This window comes from Trachemys scripta, chromosome 3 (assembly GCF_013100865.1).
Source record: "Trachemys scripta elegans isolate TJP31775 chromosome 3, CAS_Tse_1.0, whole genome shotgun sequence".
Lineage (NCBI taxonomy): Eukaryota > Metazoa > Chordata > Testudines > Emydidae > Trachemys > Trachemys scripta.
The window spans coordinates 107,995,513-108,017,819 of record NC_048300.1 but is presented as its reverse complement, the minus strand read 5'-3'; the positions used below and the strand labels follow the sequence as shown (position 1 = coordinate 108,017,819).

At 44.6% G+C, this 22,307-nt stretch overlaps 1 protein-coding gene across 5 annotated transcripts in view; it reads left to right on the top strand.

Moving 5' to 3' along the window:
• The window catches only part of L3MBTL3 (L3MBTL histone methyl-lysine binding protein 3), a 158,109-nt gene that overhangs the window by 13,920 nt on the left and 121,882 nt on the right, over nucleotides 1–22,307 (top strand). For all 5 annotated transcript variants that reach the window (XM_034765689.1, XM_034765690.1, XM_034765692.1 and 2 more), the window contains one exon: nucleotides 17,732–17,843. In XM_034765689.1, coding sequence (XP_034621580.1) covers nucleotides 17,732–17,843 — 112 coding nt within the window. The remainder of the gene's footprint in view (nucleotides 1–17,731; nucleotides 17,844–22,307) is intronic.

The following is a 22,307-nucleotide window of genomic DNA, read 5'->3' as shown; positions in this document are numbered from 1 at the left end:
TGTTGGTTAGGAAGAAACTTTCCGGGTAAATAAGGTGTTCCATAGCAGCTTGTTGCAAAGTCTTGTTCCTTATACTGAAGCCTCTTTTGCTAGCCAGGTTACTCCCGGGCCATTGGATTTATCCACTGTTGCACTTCCTATGGGGAAAAAATGTAAAAGGAAAAAAATAAAAGCTATTCACCTTCTGAAATGTATTATTTCCTTGATCATGTGTTGTTCGTCTTGGATGAATTAATTTCTGCATTTTCTGAGTTTTAAATCAAGATTGGGTTTTTTAACAAAAACCTTCTCTTCTTCAAACAGTAATTATTTTTGGGAAGTTCTATGGCCTGTGTCATACAAGAAGTCAAACTAGATGATCACAATGGTCCCTTCTGACCTTGGAGTCTATGAATACAATAAATAGATGGTGCCTGCCCTAAAGAACTTGCAATCTAACTAATAAGATGAAAGGCAACAGGTAGATACGGCAAACGGGCAGGGAAGCACAAGGTAACAATAATAAGCCAGTTATGTTTACTATACTTAGGATAATCATAGCCTACCAACTGCCTAACTGTTCTTATGTGTTTTAAAGGAATCACAGTATAGGTGGTTTTTAAGAGAAGAAGATATTGTAGGGACTCGGTGTTTGTTTTTTAAGAGGGAGCTCCTCCCATGCATAATAGATTGCATGGCAGAAAGCATAAAAATACACATTGGAAAAGCTGACCGATGAACTGATAATGTTGGCAGAGCAAAAGCAGGGATCACCAGCTGACTAGAACATAAGGGTTCCTAGAGTGGGGATAGTCAGTGAACAACCTTAAAAGTGGAGACAAGTAGTCTGGGCTTGCGCAGTGGGAAAGAGGGAGCCAGTGGAGGGATTCAGAGAAGGGGGTTAAGTGGTCAAAGTGATAAGCCAGAAAAATGATTCTTCATAAATGAAAAACAGATTAATTCTACAACATATAAAATATTAGATATTTACATTGCAATATAATGGCAAAATCCTGTGAAAATTTCTTGTTGAAAAACACACACAAAACTAGCTCATATTCCTTACAGATTAGTCATAGATTAAGGCTGCTAGGTGTTACCACAAAAAATAGTAATAAATAACTATAGAACTATTCTCAGCAAACAATTTGTTGCCCCTTTATCTGTTTGGAAATTGTCTGTGAGCATATCATGCCTCCTTCAGATTTGTTGGTTATTCAAAATTGTTCAAATATTTTTTGTGTAATGCTCTCAAACTATGAGTATTGTTTTGAATATTCAGTATCTCTTTGAGCTTTGTTTTTGGTCACCTAGGTCATATGGTATTTGAGTTCTCTGATCAGATGATGCATTTTTCTGTTTTTAAAATAAATCACTTTCTGTCCTTGCTCTTTCTCTACTATATTCATACCCAATCCCACCACTACAAGATGTTAAGACGCACACTTCTAGCACAAATATGTGTTCTTGCAGGAGCAAGCATATTTTTACACAAACAGTTGCATTTACATAAATACAAGTGAACGAAAATTGCTTATGTAAATGATCAAAAAGTCTTGAGTGTAGTCAAATTGAAATGTGATTTAGAATTCCTGAAATGTTTGTAAATAACTTCTCAGTATTTGTCCACCACTCATTACAGACATTCTCTTGTTGTTCACTGTGAAATAGAGATTTTTGAAAACACAGAAAGCGATACCATTTTGTCCTGATGTAACTAAAGCATGGTCTTCTGACTCAAATATAGGGATGGGAGTTGGGTACTATGGCTTTTATTCCCAGCTCTGCTGCAGACTTTTTATCCATGCCTCACTTTCTACATTTATGAAATGGTGAGAATATAACATCATAGAGATGTTATGAAGCTGAATTATTGTTAGTCAAATGCTTTGAGATCTTTGGCCAGAACATGCTATAGAAATATATTTTCATACATATAGCTCACAAAATATAACATTAGTTAAAATCTATACAATGCTTTGAACATGCAAAGTGCTAATATAATGCCCAAAAAAAATTATTATGAAAGGTATAAATGTAAGAAATGTAGATAATTAGTATTATTCAGAGAAGAGGGAAAACTATAAATTGTAGTTAAGTAGTTTGACATTTGAAAAGGAAGATTTGAGTAGTATAGCAAGGATCCTTCTACTGTATTTTAGTACGGATAGTTTTAATGAAGTAAACGCATTAGAACTCTGGTATTTTAGACACATAGCATGTAACACTGAAGTTTATAACTCTTCTCTTCAGTAGACTAAGTAGCATGTGCAGATCTGAAACGCTTCAATGCTTTCCAATTGCTCTGCGCTAGGCAGGGTTGAAGAGCTGATAACTTCTGAAGTGAAGAGCATGTATAAATGCCTTTTTTTAAAAAAAAATCACTGTTTGCTAAACGCACACAGAAACACCATCACTTCAAGATTTAAGTGCTTTCATCAATTGAAAAAGCTGTAATAATTTAAAATTGCTTCCTGCTGGAGTGACTGAAGGTTTATGGAGTGCTTTAAGTTTCTTTATTTAACTATTGTGTTTCCAAAGTGAACTGTGATACACTGCAGGGATACTACTTGAGGTAACTAGCTAACAAATGGCAATTAAACTGAACAAAAAGGAACAAATGAATGTGGTGTTTACAACAAAAAAAAATCATCCTGAAAATATACAAGGGTTAGTCCAGTAAAACAAACAAAAATTATACAGGACATAAACACTAGAGTGTGGTCAGTTAATTAGAGTGATGTGGGATACTCCCAGCTAAGTCTTAAAAGAGGTAACTGAGTGTAGGGTGTAGGCAGCCAAAGTGTGCCTTATGTCCATTAAAACTCTTCTCAAGTGCCTCAGTATTCAAGAAGAACATACTGGGTCAGACCAATGGTCCATCTAGCCGGTATCCAGTGGCCAATGTCAGATGGAATTAACAGAACAGGGCAAGTGTTTCTATTCACTTTCTCTATACTATTCATGATTTTATAGATCTTTGTCATATGCCCTCTTAGGTAGCACGTTTAAAACACACACAAGAAAGTATTTTTTCACGCAATGCACTGTCAACCCGTGAAATCTGGTTTTCCCCCATGAAATCTAGTCTTTTTCGTGTGCTTTTACCCTCTACTATACAGATTACATGGGGCGGACAAGTGTTTCTCAAATTGGGGGTCCTGACCCAAAAGTTGCAGGGGGGTACGATATTGCCACCTTCACTTCTGCGCTGCCTTCAGAGCTGGGTGGCCGGAGAGTGGTGGCTGTTGGCCTGGCACCTAGCTCTGAAGGCAGCGCCCGCCAGCAGCAGAGCAGAAGTAAGGATGGCAATACCATCCCATCCCACTCTTACTTCTGTGTTGCTGCTTTCAGAGCTGGGTGGCCAGAGAGTGGTGGCTGCTGTCTGAGGGCCCAGCTCTGCAGGCAGCAGCACAGAAGTATGGGTTGCAATACCTTACCATGCCATCCTTACTTCTGCGCTGGTGGTGGCTCTGCCTTCAAAACTAGGCTCCTGGCCAGCAGCTGTCCCTCTCCAGCTCCCCAACTCTGAAAGCAGCACCACATCCAGCGGCAGAAGTAAGGATAGCAGTACCACAAACCCCCCTACAATAACCTTGCGACCCCCCCCACAACTCCTTTTTGGGTCAGGATGCCTACAATTACAACACTGTGAGATTTCAGAAGTCATTAAATTTACGATTTTTAAAAATCCTATGACTGTGAAATTGCCTAAAATGGACCATGAATTCGGTAGGGCCCTACTCATATTTTTTCCAAGTGGTCATTTTTTCCATTAATGCTGTAGCAAAGAGCTCACTAAGCGAGTCTGTATATGAGGGAGGAATCGCAGATTTCTATTTTCTCAAAATAATTCTTTTGGCTGCTAGAATAGTACTGCAATCTATTTCTTAATGTTAACTGATAATACCAATTTGTCTGGCACCCATAAAACACACAAGTTTGGAGAAGGAAAGATAGTGACATTTAAGTTTTTGAGAGAGCACAGAATAAGGTGTTCCAGAACATGTGCATTTTTGATAGGTATAGAGGATGTGCAAAACGTTGATATGTGGCTATTTGCATCTCTAGCATTTGCTATGTGTTGCCAATCTACCCTTAAGCAAATGTTCTAAAGTCCAGCAGTACCTGTTAAATATTTTGTCCTGGAAGAATTGCAAGGATTAAGAACTTGAAGTATCTTTCACAGTATGCCAGATATCCTCCCAGGTTTCTATTGAGATACTAAGCTTAAGTTCTTTTTCCCATTTTTCTTTGACTGAGATTGAGAGGGTATTGCTAAGCATTAAGTCACCTATAAGTTCTTCTTTGTGTAGCGTCCCTACAGGTGCTCCACTATAGGTGCGGCAGCACCCCCTGCGACTAGGATCGGGGATCTTTGGTAGCAGTGCTCATTGGACTGCACATTTGCTCGTCCCCGTCTTGTGCCATGAGTGGCATCTATAGGCTGAGCAGTCCAACTGCCCTTGGTTCCTTCATAACCATCTTTGGTCTGGGACAGAATCCTGAGCAGAGCCCTTCTATTCTCTGAGCCCGAAGATAGTACCCTTACCTGTTTACCTGAATAGTTACTCCTTTCCTTTAAATGTCCTCTTCTCCTAAAAATAAAATAAAATAAAATAAAATTTTCCTCATACTTCCCTCTCCGTTAGTTCTTAGCTTAGAATACGTTTTTTCCTGCTTCCTGCCCTTTCAAACCTGAAAGCTCTTTTAAGGAGAGGTCCCTGCGGCCAGCCTGGGACCCCGGTCCAGATACCTTGCCCATGGGGCACTCATGCTCAGCTAGATCATCAACTGACCCTCACTCGCTGCATCCTTCCAAGAGAAAATCCTCTGTTTCCCATGCAGATGGGAAGAAACTGGCCACCACCTTGCCCTCAAAGGAACAGTCTGGCAGAACACTGTGAATTCAATACCCTCAACTTCTTCAGGGGTGAGACATAGCTCCTGTGACTGTCTGAGCACCTCCGGTACCGGAGCTAAGGAGAGGTCTAAGGACCCTAAATGGGTATTCCCAAAGGCAACTGGACTGTCTCTTGACACAGAGGAGCACAGTGTGGGACATTCAAAAATGGTACCGACCGCCCCAACCAAATCAAGTTCAGGCGCTTCGGCACTGACATCTCTATTGGCACGACATCTGTAGCAGCGCTGAGCAAATTCGTGGCACTAAGCAAGCCCTCGGCACTGATGTGAACACTGGCACTGATGAGACCCTCAGGACTGGATTAGCCTTTGGCTCCAAGTAAATCTGTTCTATCTGCTGGCTGTTCCAGAGAATGCATTCCCTCCCCCGCCCCCGACACCGACACAACCAGGCGATGATGCTCCTCCCTCTTCCACAGGAGTTCAGTTACCCAAAATATCTGATGGTATCTGACATGCTTGAGTTGCCGCTACTCAGACACAAGCTCTCCACCTCGCATCTCTTCTCCGGTGTCACAGCACTAATACCTTTTCCCCTCTGAAGACTGCACCATCCTTCCCCAGTAAGGAAGAGGAGGAATAATTCGTCCCATCTTTATATTTGGGACATACTCGAAAAGCATCCTCTGCACGTCCTCACAGCTTGGAAACTGGGACCGAATCAGGGCCCTGGTATGGATTCCCATGGATCCAATCCCCTCATCGGGCCATACTGGGCTATGTGCAGAGCACATTTTCTAAAGCCTCCCATAGAACAGAGCTGGATACACCTGCATTCACCATCCTCATCCATCTCTTGACCACCAGAGGCTGATCCACTACCAGTAGAGGAACAGGAATAAGAACTGGAGGAGATTAAACCAACACTCCTCTTTTCGTCCTCTTCCCCCGATGAGGCTATCATGCCTTCACACCTTACGTCAGCAGACGATTTCAGACATTTCCAAGAGCTGTTCCGCAGGATCATAGACTCCCTCCAGATCCCTCTGGAGGAAGTGAAAGAGCAACAGCACAAGCTGCATGCCTCTACATCGGTGAAGACAGCCCTCCCTATCAATGAGACCCTCTTGCACCTGGTCAAATGCTCTGGCAGATCCCAGCATCCATCCCAGCAACCTGCAAGTAGGCGGACAAAAAATATTATGTTCCCACTAAGAACATGGAATTTTTTCCCCACCCCACTGCAAATGCCCTGGTCATCAATGCAGCACATGAGAAGGGGCACCAATACTACCCAAGGTCAACTCCCTATGACAGGGACTGGAAGCGATTACACCTTTTTGGTCACAAGGCTTATTCCTCTGCCATGCTGCAGTTTGGTATCTCCAATTATGAGGCGAATAAGGCCAAATACAATCACATGAACTATTCTAAGATACAGGAGTTCTGCCAGGATCTCCCACGATAAGAAGTAGCAACTCCGGGCACGCATGTCTGAAGGACACTTGTTGGCCCATACGGCTGTACAAGCCTCCTTGGACTCTGCTGATACTGCTGCCCATTCCATCGCGACAGCTGTAATGATGAGACGAGAATGATGGCTGCACCTCTCCGGTTTCCATAAGTAAGCGCAAACCACAGTTGAGGACCTATCCTTTGGGGGTTCCAAGCTATTTGCCAAATGCATGGATGAGTCCCTACATTCCCTAAAGGACTCTCGAGCAACTCTCTGCTCTCAGTATATATATGCCAGCACCAAAGAGATGTCTGTGGAAATACCAACCTGTCACAAGGTCCCTACCTCCACCTTTAACTCCTCATCGACAATATGACACACAATGAAGCCGACACAGGCTCCATACGAAGTTCAGACAATTGAAGCCTCAAAGCAATTGTAGCCACCTTTCACACCGCCACATCCAAACAACAATTCTGAAGGTTTGTTCAGGGCCTTGAGAAGCCTCCCCCTCTTCCAGTCACTGCACTTCCAGTCACTGCAACCATCTTCAACAACCCCCCAGTTTGATGACTGCTCAGCCCCTTTCTGTCCATCCTGGTATCATATCACTTCGACAAGTGGGTCCTAGAAATCATGAACAAAAGATATTTCATCCCATTCCTATCAATCCCATCCGCCCAACCTCCTCCCTGTCCCTCTTCAGGGACCGTTCACATGAAAACCTTCTACGAGAATAAATAAATCACCTTCTGCAGCTGGGAGCCAGAGAATCAGTCCCATCCCAACACCGAAGGAAGGGTTTTTATTCCCATTATTTTTTGACCCAAAAGAAATCTGGCAGGTGGAGATCGATCCTAGACCTATAAAACTTCAACAAGTTAATCAAACTACAACACTACAAGATGGTTACACTATCAACCATTATCCCAGCACTGGAACAGAGGGACTGGTTCTCAGCCCTTGACCTCCAAGATGCATATTTTCACTTCATACACCTGGCTCACAGACAGTTCCTCAGATTCATCATGGGGAATGATCATTGCCAGTACAGAGTACTACCCTTTGGACTTTCTACAGCCCCTCCGAGTATTCTCCAAAGTCCTCATGGTAGTGGCTGCGTACCTACACAAACAGGGAAACGACTGCAATACTACATTAGATAGACATCTGTACAAATCCAATTACATGAGACTCAGCTCTCAAAGCACAATAGGCCAACCCTCATTATTAATGAATGAATTGTTTTAAAAGATATATGGAGACTGAGACACCGCAAGGAGAATGACTATAAATACTTCTCTACAGTACATTCATCTTTCTCCAGAATTTTTCTTGTGTCTTTAGAACTGATTCCAGCATGCCTAGAAGCAACTATTGATACTATATTAATTTCAGATCATGCTCCAATTCTACTTTCTATAGACACTGATTACACCTTATTAATGTCTTCTAGGTCAGTGGGTCTCAAGAGGGGCCCTGGGAGGCAGAGAGCAGGTTTCAGGGACTCTACCAAGCAGGGTCAGCATTAGACTCGCAGGGTCCAGGGCAGAAACCCGCCCCCCCCGACATGGGTCTGAATCCCAGGGCCCTGAACCCCACCACCTGGCGCTGAAGCTGAAGCCTGAGCAATGTAGCTTCGCGGGAGGCCCTTTGGCATGGAACCCCATTGATTGCCCTGTTTGCTACCCCATAACGCTGGCCCTAGCTTTTATATGCAGAAAACCAGTTGTTGTGGCACAGGTAGACTGAAACCAGTTGTTGTGGCACAGGTAGACTGTGGAGTTTTTATAGCATGTTGTGTGTGTGTGTGTGGGGGAGGGGGGGGTGTCAGAAAGAAAAAGGTTGAGAACCCCTGTTCTAGGTGAAGCTACTAAACAATGCAAAATTTCATTGCACAGTTGATTCAGTCATTTCTAATTTCATACAAGAAAATGATCACTCCCATACCTCAGATGCCATCTTTTGGGATGTTCTGAAAGCTACTATAAAGGATCAATGCATAAAGTATGCCTTCCAAAAGGGGAGAGAGAGACTCAAGTTACAAGACTCTCTGGCCAAGAAAATAGATGAGTTGGAGAGAGTGCACAAGACTGATCCAAATAACAAAAACCTTGTAGGTCAAATCTAATCAACACCAAATATAAATATAATGAATGCTTACTCGGCCAAGTTGAATTAATACCCAGTAGGGTTAAACAAAGATAAAGCAGGTAAACTACTTGCCAGAAGACTTAAAATGGAACTAGCCAACAATAATATATCTTCCTCATTACAAGAAGATGGGAGTCCCATCCTTGAACCAATAGATATAAATAATCAGTTTAGGCAATTCTATCAAGCTTTTATAAATCAGATGTCCAATCTGACTAATAAATTTGATCATTTCACCGAAGACCCGCCTTTTAGTACCCTATCTTCTGAACAAGTGTTATTTATGGACAAAACTTTTTCAATGCATGAGATCAAACAGGTTATTAAAAATATGAATTCCAGCAATGCCCCTTGGATGGATGGCTTTCCAGCAGATTTTTACAAAATGTTTTGTAATCAGCTATCTACTATTCTTTCAAAGGTTTTTATTGAAACAGACTCCTGCCTTTTAGTACCAGGCATTCAATAGGCCCTTTCAGTATCTAATGGGGGCAGTTTAAATATGTCAGGGAGCAGGTTCTGAAGAAAACTGATAATATCCTTCTCTTTTAGACCTTCAGCAATGCCAACAGATGAAGGTTTCTTCAAGGTCTTTTATTTCTAGTCATCCTGTTTTTCTTTGAGTTTGGTCTTAATTTTGAAGAGATAGTTTCTTCTTTAATTTCATTAGCTTAAATGGCAGTCTTTTGTAGCTCATTTTCTAAGCAAGCCATTTGGGATTTCACATCATATAGAGAGGTCCCAAATATCGTTTGAGATTGAGTCCAGTTGGTTTGTGAATATTTCTTCCAGTGCTGCAGTATCCTGGGCTAGATTCTGCTGTGGCCTTGGGGGTCTCCCCTTTCATCTGCTTAAGTGATTCAGGCTTTTGTTGCCTCTCATTTTTTCATTGGAATCTATATTCAACAGTTTAAAGTTTATCCAGGGGATTAATTTAAATTTCTATGACAGAACCTTATTGCCAATTTGCTAGGAAAGTTTTATTAGAGGTGAATTTGATATGGTGGGAATGAGGAGATTCAGGACTTAGCAGTTATTTTCCTTTTGGGTACCATGTGACCCCCATTTTTTAATCTCTCCTCATACGTAAACTGAGCTGTACCCCATATAATTTTTGTTGCCTCTTTTTTTACCTTTTCCAATTCTGCCACCTCATTGTTCACCCCCTTTTTCAGATCATTTATGAATATGTTGAATAGCACAGATCCCACTGTAGATCCTTGGGGGACCCTGCTATTTACCTTTCTCTGTTGTGAAAAGTAACCATTTATTTCTATTCTTTGTTTCCGGTCTTTTAACCAGTTACTGATTCATGAGAGGATCTTCCTTCTTGTCCCATGACTGCTTAGTTTTCTTACAAGCTTTTGGTGAGGGACATCGTCAAAGGTTTTTTGGACAGTCCAAGTACACAATATTGACTGGATCAACCTTGTCCACATTCTTGTTGACACCCTCCAAGAATTCTTATAGGTTGGGAGGCATGACTTCCTTTTCCAGAAGCCATGTTCACTCTTCCCTAACATATTGTGTATCTATGTGTCTGATAATTCTGTTATTTACTATACTTTCAACCAATTTGCCAGGTATTGAAGATAGGCTTACAGGCCACAGAAGCCGAGAAGTGCCCCCCCCCCCCCCCTTTTTTTTTTTTTTTTGGTCCCATGAAGTTGGGCACAAGTTTTGCAGAGATATAAAATTTAGAAAATCACAATTTCTCTTTTGTCCCATGCATTGTCTGCAAAATGTTAAGGGAACGCCTGACAGTAACTGAACACACAGGTTCTAATCTAAGGCAGGGCTCATGCAGTCACTACTGCAGGAGCAGCACACACTGCATTTGGAATTTTGGCAGCAGATAGCCTCTTTGGAATGGGGGAAAGAGCGAGCTGGGACAGGCTCCTTCCCAGCTGAAAACCTCCACCCCATGACCTTGCATAAGGCCCTGATGGTCCATCCCCACAACATGCAGGCTGTACATGGAAAAGGAGCTTCCTGTACTTCCTCGGGGGGTGGGGAGAGAGAGAAAGCCAGACTGGTCTCCCCTCAGCCATCCTTCAGCCCCAGCATGTGGCCCATTCTCTTCCCACCCAGGATAACAATCTTCTCCTGCCAGCAAATGTAGTTAGTCCTGTAGCTCAAGCTGTGCTCCATTGCCAGAGGTTTAGGATTTAAACCTGAACATAATAGAATTTGTTTTTACAATTTTCCTTTAAAGATAGGAAGTATGTATAAATAAACCCCCCTACATTAAAAGAATTGTATTTTGTAGCAAAGCAAGCACTCAGAAGTTAGGAAATGCCAGAATTTTGATTGCCTGTGAAATCTTAATTCAGCCCATTTATGTATATTCATTATGGTACAGTCTTTAATTACATGATCACATAGTAGTTTTTCCATGGGACCTTAGTCTCATTCAGTGCACCGAATGAATAAATCAGGGTTGTTTACTGAGTGGAGCTATTTCCCTGCCTCATTTGCTTTAGATGGTGGAAGGTTTGTAAGGAACAAGGCAGGAGACTGCAGGAAGAAAAAGAATGGTCTTGTGGCTAAGGCAGATGAATGCCACACAGGAAAGTATAGTCCTACCCCTGCCCCTACCACAGCCTTCCTACGTGATGCTGAGTGAGTCACTTAAGCCAAAGCTTTGGCAGATTGCCACTGATGTGTTCTTCATTTTTGGGGTTCTGAACATTAGACATATAGGACCTGGTCGGCAAAAATCTTGAGCTCTGACAATTGTAACTGAAGTCAGTGGGAGTTCTGGCTGCAAAACACCTCTGGCAGGTGGTATTGTGCTCTGGAAGAAAGAGCATGGGGTTGAGAGTCAGGAGGCCTGAAGTTCTAGTCCTGGCTGTGCCACTGACTCAGTGTGTGGCCTCAAGCAAATCTTTGTCCCAAGTTTCCCCATCTGTAAAATGAGGATAATAATGGTGTCTGATTTCACAGTGGAGATAAATTCATTAATGTGTGTGGACCCCTCAAATACCAGGGAGAAGATTGAAAAGACTGAAGAAATGTGAGTAGTTGAGAGAAGGCATGGATGGGAGTGAGTTGGCTGAGGGTCAACCCAGGCTTGATGATGCAGGGCTGGAGGACTGAGATGGAGGAGATAGTATCAGTCCCTTTGATTGAAGGAATACATCTGCAATTGGTGAGCAGGGCTTGCAATTTAGGGATGATTCTAGACCCATATCTGCTGTTGTCGGTTTAGGCAGGTGCAACCTTTCCTTTAGGATGTGGATCTTGTCACTGTTATCCGTGTCTTCATTACCTCAAGATTAGATTACTGCACATGGGGCCACACCTTACAGGCATCTGGAGAATGAAGCTGCAGCTTGCTTATTGAGAGGGCATCTCACTGGGACTACATATCCAATATGCTCTGGATTGTGCCACTGGTTGCTGATTGGGGGAAATGGCTGCAGCTGGGGCCACGCCCCAAACTAAGCAATTGGGCCTTATAAGAAGGCCAGGGAAGCCAGGGGGGGGCCTGGCTGCTGGGGAACTCGCCCAGGGGACCTAGAGTGAGACAGGGCTGGGGAAGGGCCTTAGGAGCTGGGAAGCCCTCGGCCAGCAACTCCCCAGGCTGCAGGGCCTAGTTCTAGGCCTTCTAGGTATGGGGCTTGCAGAGGGGCAGCCGGAGGGTGGGTAAAGGCAGCCAATCCAAACCCCTTCTTGCCTGTGATGAGCGGCTGATAGACTGCAGTCTGTCCCTGGGCAGGGCCGGCTCTAACTTTTTTGCCACCCCAGGCTAAAAAAAAGAGCGCCACCCTGCCCTAACACCCCCCAGCACCACGCCACCGAAACCCCCGCCCCCAGCGCGGCACCAGGCCGTCCAAACCCTCGCCCCTGCCAAGCGCCGGGCCGGGCCGCCCAAACCCACCCCCCGAGCGCCGGGCCAGGCTGCGCTGCCCAAACCCCTGCCCCCCCTCTGAGCGCCATGCCGTCCTCAACCCCCCACCGAGCGCCGTGCCACCCAACCCCGAGCGCCGCGCCAACCTCCACCCCCCCATGTCGCGCCGCTGAAGCCCCCGCCCCCCTAGCGCTGTGCCAGCCCCTGTCCCCCCCAGTGCCGCGCCACTGAAATAAAAACAAACAAAAAACCCCGAGCGCCCCCCGCCACCCCAAGATTGGCTGCCCCTTCCAAGGTGCCACCCCAAGCACGTGCTTGGTCAGCTGGTGCCTGGAGCCGGCCCTGCCCCTGGGCGCGGGGGCTAAACTGAGACTGGCAGTAACCACGACTGAGGCGACGTGGAGATAGGGGGTGGGGGTTTCCCTGGGGGGGAGGGAACAACCCAGTAAGACTGTGGGGTACTGCAGGAGGCAGAACCCTGAGATAAGGGCACCGGGGTCCTGGGAGGGACACGGGGGGCCAACGGCAAGCGGATCACTGGCCTGCAGAGGGCGCTCTTGGGTCGAAGAGCTAATTCCCGAGGATGACCAGCAGGAGGTGCCACAGGAGTGAGTCCGGTGCTGTGCTACAGACCCTCATTTAGCGAAGTACCTAAATGTGTTCTTAAGTCTTTTGCTGAGCTGGGGCATTAAAGTGTTCTTAAGTTTTTGATTCGACAGCCATGCAAGCCAAAGTCCTGATTTATCTGCAGAAAAGGGATAGTATGTGCAGTGATGTTGAAAACTTTCTTATGCAGCCCGTTCACTTTACCTGAAGGAACCTCCTTTAGGGATGAGACAGTAATTCAGGTTCTATCCCCATTTAGTCCTGGTCTCTTTTATTGAAACTGCCAAATAGTGTTAACTGTGGTGTTATTTATGTCATGCACCTGTCCATTGGTCTGATACTGCCAGCTTGGTTCATGTAGGTCACTAACGAGCTCTTAAATGTTAGCAACTTTTGGATGCTGCTGCTTTGGCTTGCTTCTAATTAGTGACCTGACATATTTTGTTCATGATTGTTTAACTCTATGGAAACTTTGAAAGTGACTTTTTTTTTTTTTTTAATCAAAACCTTAATTTTTGCACTGCATATGTTATTGAAGGCATGCTCATAATTGTTGGACTGAACATTTCTCTCTCTCAAGAGCACTGAATCTTTCTTTTTGTGTTGGGGGCTAGGGGAAAAATCTGTATACAGAATTACTTGGACTTTGCAAACAGATGTGAGTAAAACAAAGTAAGTTTAAATTTAGGCCTACCAACCTTGATGGCGTCCCCTTTTAAATATGAAAAACCCCATTTAGGCTTCCTGGATTGGGTTTTCAAAAGCACTCAGCATTGGCCTATCTGTGCTCCTAGAGAAGCCAATGGGAGTTTTACCATTGGCTCCAGTGGGAGAAGAGTTAAACCAATGTTGAGTGCTTTGGAGAATTCTACTCTTGGGCTAGTACAGTCTGTGTGCATGCTTAGGAACGCCCACTTGTATCGAACTTCCATTTTAATTAAGATATTCTCATAACTTCAAAAATGTGCTGCTCAGGACACATGTAAGTCTAAAAAGTTTGGTTAATTTTTCTTTTCTCCTTACCTTGCACTTCCCCCAGATTTTTGCACAGGCTTGTGCTTCTTTGTTTTATCTGAACCATTAGTTGAAATACAAAAAGGTCACAATAGGGACTGTTGTTTATTGTTACATTTCAAACCCTTTTCTTGTAAGCTTTGCTGCGTGCTTTCTAGTTCAAGGAGGTTTGTTTTAGCATTTTACATGTATAACAGAAGCGTTCAGATTTCACCCATCACTCAAATTCCTTTTTGTCATCCTTTCCATGGTAGATATTAGCTTGGACCTCCTACTGGCAACTCTTACTCTGTGGGGACCCAGAGGAGAGGGCAAGCCTGAGTCCTTCTGTCACCCCCTGCAGGGAAGAGGGCAGGGACTGCCAAAGCTCCCGAGTCAGGCTGGCTGCCCTAACATATGACTAGTGGACTTTATTTCTGTTTCTGCGTTGACTTCCTTTATTCTTCCCTGGTGGAGTAGGCAGAGAAGGGTGTCAGGCCCAGGTCCAGCAGTTGGAAGCTAATCACAGGGCACTTAGGACCTTGGAGATGAGGCCCTCTGCTACTCTGTAAGGGGAGAGACTCAAATGACCCGGCTGGAGCTGTAAAGAGAAGCCAAGTATTATAGGACACATTTCAGAACTGATAAGAAAAGGGGAATTGAGGAAATGCAGCCATTTTCAAATGCATGGCTACAAGTGGATGCGTTAAAGGACAAGAGGCATGACAACAGACACCACAAGCTCAATCTGTTTAGCTTAAACAAGGGAAGATTGGGGGTGACCTGATCATCATCTGTAAGTACCTACATAGGGAACAAAACTTAGATAATGGGCTTTTCAGTCTAGCAGACAGGAATAACATGATCCAAGGGCTGGAAGATGAAGCAAGACTCATTCAAACTGGAAATAAGGCATACGTTTTTAACAGTGAGGGTTATTAACTATTGGAACAATTTACCAAGATTTATGGTGGGTTCTCCATCACTGGCATTTAAAAAATCAAGGTGGGAAAATTTATTCAAAGGCATGCTCTAGTTTAAACAGGAATTTCTTTAGGGAAGTCCGATGGCCTGTGTTATACAGGAGGTTGGATTAGATGATTACAGTGGACCTTCCACCCTTACGATGTATGAAACTCGATGTTTGCTGACTTGCTGCATCCCCACTTAAAGAATCAGCTCTGTCCAGCAAGGAATATGCTAATACCACCACCAAGTAATTGTACATCTTGTGAATTCTACTCGGAAATTGTTTTCACAGAGTCTTAGGAAAAAATGAAGTCATTGCGGCATAGAGACGTGTGTAAAGTACGTAATACCAGTTTGAGTGACATCCTGGCTCCACTGAAGTCAATAGGCATTTAGCCATTGACTTCAGTGGAGCCAGGATTTCACCTCAGGTTTATTAGCAACTTTATGAGGAAAGATGTTCTATAAACAAGAGCAAAGTATTTTTATGATTTGGGCGAAATCTGTATGGTACTGTGAATCCCCAACTCCTGTTGAAGCCAGCAAGGTAGATGTTCAAAGGCCCAGTTAAGTGTCTGAGTGTCGTCATTTGCACCTTTGAAAATCTTCCCCAATGGAGTTTCTCATGTGAAGCCTGTTGAAGGCTTTGGCACAGGAGCAATAATATAATAATGAATTTGTTTATATACCAGAGTGGGAAGGCTAGAATCTGGAACTTCAGAGGAAGAAAGCACCTCTCAGGCTTCAGCCCTCAGCCTTTTATTATTAAGGCAAAATTAGTGGGGTGATACTGCGAAGTGTTGAGTGGGAGTTGAGAGCATTCAGAACTTCAGAGACTCATAGTCATCATTATCTTCAGCATTCCCACTCTGTCATGTTTACAATGAAGAGAGTTGGATGAATCATATCTGTCCAGAAAAAAACAGTCTGATCATACTGTCATGGAGTGTGGGGGGACACAAGGCATCTTGGAGTCCCAGGGCACCACAGCCCCCTTGGGAGGTCAGAGTCCCGTCTGCCTCCCAGCCAGCTCCTGCAACTCCTTCTCTCGCATTCCCTCCCACAGCCTTTGTTTAGTTTCCTGGGCAAAGGTGTCACCTGGCCTCTAACCCCTTCCTGGGTTCTCACGTTACATGCTCAGGTATTCTCCCTCACGGCCATCTCCCATCCCCCAATGCAGACCATCCTAGTCACACTCCCCTGCCTTCCCAGGCCAACACTCCCCACTCAGCATTCAGAGACCACATTAATAACAGTCCCAGTTCATCACACATACTTTGATGTTGTATTCAGATAACTTTATTAGCTGTGCTCATCGCCTTTCAGCATTTGTTGCCTCTCTGGGGAAGAAAAGCTAGTATGTGAATGGTAAGACAGATTTACTAATCTTTGTTTTTTTCATGTCTGAATATAAACATTGGCAACGTTGCCTGCTCTCCCAATTCTGTCGCTCTCACAATTCTATTGTGAGATGCATGATATTTTTCTTAAAGTCTGAGCTTGTGGAGTCATGTGAATATGTGAGAATCTCTTGTCATCTTAAAAAAAATTAGTTTATAGCCCTCATGGTTGCAGAGGAAAGCTTGAAAGCACAAACCCTAAAGGCTCAAAAATCAGAAGGCAAATAAAAAGAACCTAGCATTTATTATTTCTTAAAATCTCATGATTTTTTTGGGACTTGACTCATGATTTTTGAGTGTTTGGGGTTAGCAGGTCTGCGTTGATGAAACCTAGTGATGTTAATACCAAGTAAACAATCATGTTTGTGGCTGGCTGCTCTAGAAGTGCACAAGAGAGGACAGGGCACTAGGAGCTTACTACTTGTACTTCTACGCAGTGCCTCAGTACAAGGAGCTGAATACTCTGTTCTGGAGTCTCCTGAGGCACAAAAATACACTAAAGAATGTGAGCGTAGATCAGGCCAGGTTGGCAAAGATGGATGGGTGAGTAGGTGGAAGTATGCTTTGTGAGGGGATTCTGAGGCATAGTTCGTCCTGGAGATCCTTCCGGGGAACCTCAGTACCAGCACCTATAAGGTGTGATTGAACTCTAGGTGACTTGCATCCTTTCAGCTAAAATAGAAGATCATTCTACTCTTAGTTACACCTGTGCAACCCATTGGACCTACTGACTTATTTATTAACTGGAAAGCGGAACATTAGTCTTATCCGCTAGCACTGCAGTTTTTACGGCATTTGGAGGATGCTTTGTTACTGGAGGCAGGATGGACATAAATCACAGTGATCTAGTATAAGCACAGTATGTGGGATATTGCTAAGCCTTGTTCCTGGCTGATGGTTATATTATATTTAGTAGATAATTAGACAGTTCATAAACTGCTCTTGGGTGTTTGCTTACATGCAATTTGTATTGGAGAAACACTCAGCTTTTGGTTGGTACTGAAATTACAATATTCTGTGAAATACTTGTATTTTCTTGATCACTTTCAGACCTTTGACAAAAATGCTTGGTGGTAGAGCATTGGTTTGCTGCCAGTGAAGGGAGATCCAAAAAGGCAGAATGAGTTAATTATCCTTGAGATTTTTGCTATTGATTTTTTTTTTGTTTTGTTTAGGATACATACCATTCTGTATGTATTTGTAAATGGTGTGTGAGAGTATATAAATATATAAAAGTTAATTTAAACATTTTTCTATAACACCATGTGCATTGTGTTTTAGAGAAATAAATACACTTTCCCTGTTGCTAGGGGATTAGCAGTATCACTGAACACTCAGATAATACAATGAAGGGCACTATTATAAGAAACTAAAAGGATAGAAGAGCAATCCTTAAGCGAGCGTCAGTCAATTTTTTTCAGAATTTCAGCCCATTTTTTTGTTTTGTTTTATCAGTTCAGAGTGAATGAGTTTGGTGCCCTGGAAGTCATCACAGATGAAACAGAGATGGAAAGTGTTAAAAAGGCCACTGCTACCACAACCTGGATGGTGCCAACTGCTCAAGAAGGTCAGAAAGAAGCTATTTAATTTTTGTATGTTATAGTTGTTGTTTTTTAATGTAACAGTGTTCCATAAAAAGTTGCCAAAAGCTTTAAAATGGCTTAGTTGCTTTTCCTCTTAACAACTTCTGTACACACCTCATGAAAAAACTGAGGGGGATGTTATTAATTACTTGAGTGTGAATGGGTGTCAAAATGTCTTTTAAATTAGAAAGAAGCACAAAATTTCACACTTCTATTATTAAACATCTGGAAGCAATAATTTTAGAGAACTGCAGCTGTATCCTTCATAATAGACACTTTTATCTAAGTTTAGAACTAACTTTTTTTTAATGTGATCTATCCTGTTATTTTTTAACTAAAAGATGCCCTAATTGCTTAATCTATTTGAATTCATCAACATTTTTCACTTTGTTGTTCTTGCTGAGGCTAGTTCTCAAAAAGAAAAGAAGGATTTTACCTATTGTCTATAGTTAACTTCAGCTCAAAATAGTGTAAACTGCAAAACAGTTGTTACAGGATATTGTTTATTAGTTGCTCAAAAAACTTAACTGATGGAAGATTATATCTGCAATATCTTTGTTACTGCTAACTATACCACAGTGAACTATTGTGACTGCTTGCAAAAATGTTCAGAGTAATAACTTTCAAGGGTTTACATGGGCATTTAACTGCATGGGCAAAGGGTTTAGACAGAATTTTCTGTGGAAATTAAAATATCGGCAAAAGGAAAATATACATTTTCATCCATAGAAAAATGTACCATGTAGTCACAGATGCTCAGTATTATTTTTGTACACATTGAACATGGGATCAATAGGGTAGCACTGAAAAGAATATTACAGCTACTTCCATGGTTTCTTGCACCCATCATTTTTTTGCCTTTGCAGATGGTACATTTTACCAGGATTCTTTTTCCTTTTTAATTAAATACATAATTATTTTTAGCATTTGTGGAAAATGCCAGATTAACAGAATGTAACTGTCAGTAGCTATCCACCAAATAGCACAAGCAATAGTGCCGAAAACTTCGCCACGCTGCCCCACTAATATGTCTTCCCCTTGACCTTGAGAGACCCTTTCTGGGGGTGAAAAGGTAGTTCTTTTTCAATTGCGTATGTCAATTCCAATTAAGTATGCGCGTGGTGCGTGCACGGCAACCGGAAGGTTTTTCCCCTAACAGTACCCATCGGGTCAGTTCAGGAGCCCCCTGGAGTCGTGCCTCCATGGTGCCAAATATAGGGCCCTGCTGACCTGCTGCCACCTCAGTTCCTTCTTACCATGTGTGATGATTAGCTGGAACGCTCGTTCTCTCTTGCTTCAGAGGCGTCTCTTTCTTTCCAGTCTTCAGACTTTTCCTGTAAATAGTTAGATAATAGTTAGTAGTTAGTGTATAGTTTTCTATAAGATATTGTTTGGGGGTACCCCCCCCCCCCCGCTTCTTCTCTCCCCCTCCCCCCGTACTGGGGCATGCCTCAGTCCCCGGGGTTTAAACCCTGCGCAGCGTGTGGCAAACCTATGCCCAGGAGTGACCCACAGACTTCTTGCCTAAAGTGCCTGGGGGATAAAGTCCCAAAAGGAATGTTGCAAAATCTGCAGGGGATTTTGCCCCAGAACCCAAAAGGGGAGGGATCAGTGACTGAAGATTCTCCTTATGGAGGCTGCCATTCCCACTTGGACCCAAGGTCAGCCAAGACGCGGCCGAGCACCTTGGCATCGGTGCGTAGTGCCCATTCATCGCAAAAGGTTTCGACACTGAGGAAGGACTCGGAGACCCTTGGCACCGACAGAGTTCTCCATGCAGGGTAGTGGGCAGTACCGTTCCCAGTCTCCAGTACCCCACAGAAAGAAGAGACCTGACAGAGGGCATTCGTCCACGCCCAGACCGGCACGGAAGGAAGCTGGCGCAGTGAGACCCGCGTTGGGTCACGTAAGCACGGCACCACCTAGTCAGGCTCCATTGACTCCTGTTTCACAAAGGGACCAGTCGAATCCAGGCCCCCGAGACTCCCCTCTCCGGGAAGGTCGTGAGCAAGTGCTGGAGTTATCATCCATGCCAGACACTTTTGAGGTGGCCAGAGAGCTCATTGCCTTCACGTCACTACCTTCTTCACCTAGATGAGACAGGGCACCGAGCTTCGCTTCAGCGGCACCCGTGAGACCTTTGGTGCCATCCCGGGGCAAGCCAGCCATGGTACCGTGCTGATCGCCATTCCCTCAGCACCGGTTCTTTCTGCTAGTGGACAGGTAGAGGAGCTGCATTGGTCCTCAAGTTCCTGACACTGCTCCCCAGCACCAGTGGGCTCTGCTCTCCCGTGGTCCTCCTTCAGTGAGTCCTCTGAGTCAGAGGTGGAGTCCTGCAGATCTAAGCGAAGCCAACACGGATCGTGTAGACACTTGACGTCAGACAAGGAAACGCAGCAATTCCACCAGGCACTGTGGCCTGGGCAAAGGCAGGCTCCGACTCAGTCGCCTTTCTGGACCCCCTGTGTATTCCACCAAAGCCAAGGTCCGATTCCAGGAGGTCTGTGTTGGTGGCCTCGGTATCTCACGTGTCTCCCACACCTCCCTCGGTGCAGGACCAGCCGCCCCACGCTGCATCAGTCACAGTGCTGGAAGACCCGGTACCATGTGACCCCCTCGGTGCTGAGGGCAGAGAGCAAGACCCAGTCCTAGCTAGGGCCTCATCCTCGTTCTCACCAGAAGAGGTGGTGGCGGGAACTTCTATGATAATAGGGTACTCCAGCAGCTACTGAGCAGAGTGGCCCAGAACCTGGGGATCCATGTTGAGGAGGTTGCCAAGACATCAGATCCTATGGTGGATATCTTAGCCCCCTCTGGTGGTCCCTCTCGGATTGCCCTGCCACTCATAAAGACTATTCAAGAGACCACTATGACCCCGCCTACTTACCACTGACGGTGAAGAAGACCAAACGGAAGTGTTCCATTCCCTTTAAGGGGTTTGAACATTTTTACACCCACCCCCTGCTGGACTCCCTAGCTGTAGTTCCTGGCGCTCCCACTTATTTGCCGCCACATCAGGGCCATCCCCAAAAAAACGGAGGCAAAGAAGCTGGACCTCTTTGAGAAGAAAATTTACTCCACCGGGGGTCTCCAGCTCCAAATCTCAAATCACCAGGTGGTCCTAAGCAGATATAATTTTAACTCCTGCAGGGCTATGGCAAAATTTATAGAGCTTCTGCCAGAAGACTCTAGGGTAGAGTTCTTCTCATTGGTAGAGGAGGGCAAGCTGGTGGCCAGGGCGTTGCTCCTGAATGTGGCTGATTGGGGGTGGCAATGAGGAGGGACTCCTGGTTGCAGGCTTCAGGGCTCCCATATGAAGTCCAACACACCATCCAGGACCTCCCATTTGAGGGCTCGACCCTCTTCTCGGAGACGACAGACTTGAGGCTTCATAGTCTCAAGGACTCAAGAGCCACCCTCAAGTCCCTTGGCCTGCACACTTCGGCTACATCTCAGAGGCACTTAAAGCCACAATCCCTGTCTCAATTCTATCACCCGCAGAACAGGCAGGACTTTTCTAGGAGGCATAGCAGAAATAATAGAAGGAGGCCTCCCCCTTGGTTGGCTCTGGGCAGGTGAAACAGTCCTCAGGCAAAAAGCAGAACTTTTGAAGGTGTGCCCAGGGACGACATACTAGTCCAAATCTGGATTCATCCATCCTATCCCATTTCTACCCTGCATGGGCCCGAATTACATCAGATCGCTGGGTGCTCTGCATGGTAGAAAGGGGATCCTCCCTCCTTGCAACCCCCCTTCTCCGTCTCTCTTCAGGGACCCCTCTCACAAAAGACTTCTCATGCAGGAAATGCACATGCTCCTAACTGTGGGGGTGGTGGAAGAGGTACCTCAGGAGCTGAAGGCCAGGGATTTTTTCTTTTTCTTTTTGTTTCCCCCAGTATTTCCTAATACTGAAAGCCAAAGATGGCTTCAGGCCCATCTTGGACCTGCTATACCTCAAGAAGTTCATAAAGAAGTTGAAGTTCCGTATGGTCTCTCTGGCCTCCATTATCCCTTCCTGGGATCCGGGGGACTGGTATGCTGCCCTCGACTTGAAAGACGTTTATTTTCATATTTCAATAACACCGTCCCATAGACGGTACCTCAGGTTCATGGTGAATCACAGTCATGATCAGTTCAGTCCTTCCTTTTGGCCTGTCAGTTGCACCTTGAGTGTTTACCAAGCGCATCACAGTCGTAGCTGCGTTCTTATGCAAGTGGCAGGTGCAGGTGTTCCCATACCTCGACGACTGGCTGATCAAAGGTCGCTCCAAAGCACAAGTGGAGGCGCATGTGAGCCTCATAAGAGCAACTTTAGAAGACCTGGGCCTTTTATTGAATGTACAGAAGTCAACCCTATCCCCGTTCAGCAGATAGAGTTCATAGGGGCAGTGTTGGACTCAACATAGGGAAGGGTGTGCCTCCCAGAGTCACGTTTCCAGACCCTGTGC